Genomic DNA, 2,496 nt, shown 5'->3' on the forward strand with positions numbered 1-2,496 from the left:
ATAGGCTAGATCCGCATAGTAATTACTAATTGGGATACTGCCAGATCCGGATCTAAAAAGGGATTATCATGCTTGATCCGGTATATTATTAATTTGAACAGCCCCGTCAAGGACTAATTTTATCTTGATTCAAACCGCCGATTAAAAACGTTGTCCACTTCTATACTAAACTAAAAAATAAATTTTGTAATACCAGTAAATAAAGTTTAATAAACACTTAAACATTTCGACAAAACACTTTATCACTATATGAACACACTTTTGCATACAAACAGATCTTTTATATCGATATGGTTTCTAAGAACCATGGCACCTTGACGCACGAAAACCTTTCTTTTGTTTGCGTGGTCGCGCAGGGTTTTTTCGACCATTCGCTCCCATCAACGTCGTAACAAGCAACGTACGGCTCTCCGCTTTGAAAAATTGCGATCACGCCTCCGAACGCCACCGCTCCGTGCACGGCCGTTTCCCACAGGTAAGGTGGCGATTTGATGGAAACGAAACTGCCGCCAACGTCGTCGAAAACCTCGCACTCTCCAGCTCCGTCCCCGAAAACATACAACTTTTGCCGCAAGGCCACCGTGTAGTGACGGCCCCTGCAGCGGATCATGCTCGGCATTGACAGCCACCTGTCGTTGGCGTGATCGTAACGCTCCGCAAAGTTCAGCCTCTTGTGCTGCTGATTCATACCGCCGGTGACCACAACCGTTTCGTTGAGAAGCGAGCACGCCGTCACCGCCCTCGCGCCCACATTCATGCCGGCCAGTTCTTTCCACTTGAAGCCGGCCGTGTCCAGTTGCAAGCAAGAGCCGTGGACGGGGTACGGATATTCTGGAGACCAGCCCCCGAAAGTTAAAATTTTGTTGGCAACGGCGCAAACGGAAAAGCTGTTGCGCGGGTCGAAGGCGTCTGCCACTTTCATCCACGTGTTGTTGGCTGGTGAGTACCTTTCAACGTACATTTCATAGTGCTCACAGCCATCTAAAACGTAAACTTCCCCTTCAATGCAAACTGCTTGGATATCATGTCGTTCTGCCAGCATGAAAGGAAGAGCTTCTGCGCTTTTAAAATTGCACAACTGGATGACATCTCTACAGTGTTCGACGGGTTTAAAACCAGAAAGATACTTTAAATCACCTAGAACTAGTAAGTTAGAACTTGCCTTATAAGAATAAAGGCTTATGCAATTGACTCTTAACTTATTACGAAAAAAAAATTTTTGATCATGCAACACATCTTTGAACACTGTAATACCTTCATCAGTTTTGTAATACAATGAAGACTCACTGAAAAGTCTTTTTAAAACACCTTTTGGTAGTGAGTAAACACGAAGTTTTAACAAAAAGTTTTTGGCAAACTTCTCACGTTCCTTAATTTTGTAAGTTAACCAACTTTCGGCTGCATGAAGCACTTTAAGTTCTAACTTTGCAAGTAAACTGGAACTTGAAAGTAGTTTTACTAGAGAAATATATTACAGTTCTAGAAAACTAATAGTTCCAACTACCTAAGTAAAGCATTCTTCCATGAAATTGATGGAAAATTACGAAATTGTTTTTAAATTAAAAACTTCTGCTATTTTATACAACATAATTACATTTTTAGCAGAAAACTTTTCTTTTATTTTATCGCACCATTCTTTTTCACAACTCGTTGTGGTGTTAATACAAATCTGCTTCTGTTTAATATAAAACATAACACCATTTTCATCCAAATTATTACCTTTAAACGAAAGTTTAATTAACATATCTGTTGTAAATTATAAACAAAATGATTTAAAACTCTCAAGTTAGTTTTTAGTTGCTGATAAAATTTAGATTATTTTACCATTTAACGTAAAAAGTAAGATTTTTTTAAACTTAATAACGTAAACTACTGATCATAGTTTTTTTGGACTTTGGCAAATTTTATGTGTGTTATCTTGCTTGAGACACAGAAACATATTTAAGTTCAATAAAGAAAGTGTACTTTAAACATTTGTTGTTATAATATATTGAATAATATAAATGAATACTAGGTTATCGAAATTGAACTATTCAAATTACTTTTGAACTAACTAAAATTTTATATTTTGAATTATTAGCTTAACTGTATGATTAAATCAAAATGTTTGAAAACAACTTTATTCTCCATTTTTCAATCCTTATGGAATTTAAAACTGTAACAGGATATCAACTTGATTACTGTTTAGATTTGGTTTGAAGTTTTGAGCTAAAAGTTAATTCAAGCGGTTAAGAGAAAGCTTGCAAATTAATATTTTATTTACTTATATATTATATAAATTTATATAACAAATAAAATGATACTTAAGGCACTTTGTCATTTTTTAGCTATGACTGTTACTGGTTGTATGTTTTTTCTTTTGTTTATTATGTTTACCATTTCGTATTTTACGAGAGCTTGTTATGTGAAGTTTTACTAAAATTATGTGCTATAAAGTGAGTTTTATGTTTATATAAATGAAACAAAAGTTGAGTTTGTCAGCTTATTATAATTTAA

The 2,496-nt window shown here is 35.3% G+C and overlaps 1 protein-coding gene across 1 annotated transcript; it reads right to left on the reverse strand.

The window, feature by feature from the left end:
- Positions 1–280: 280 nt before the first annotated feature.
- LOC145832101 (uncharacterized) lies at positions 281–1,042 on the reverse strand. The gene has a single exon (XM_082939459.1). It carries the CDS (start codon positions 1,040–1,042, stop codon positions 281–283), a length of 762 nt encoding a protein of 253 aa, XP_082795585.1.
- Between the last annotated feature and the right edge of the window lie 1,454 nt (positions 1,043–2,496).

The sequence above is a fragment of the Thalia democratica genome, chromosome 3, assembly GCF_965202585.1.
Source record: "Thalia democratica chromosome 3, ktThaDemo2.hap1.1, whole genome shotgun sequence".
Lineage (NCBI taxonomy): Eukaryota > Metazoa > Chordata > Thaliacea > Salpida > Salpidae > Thalia > Thalia democratica.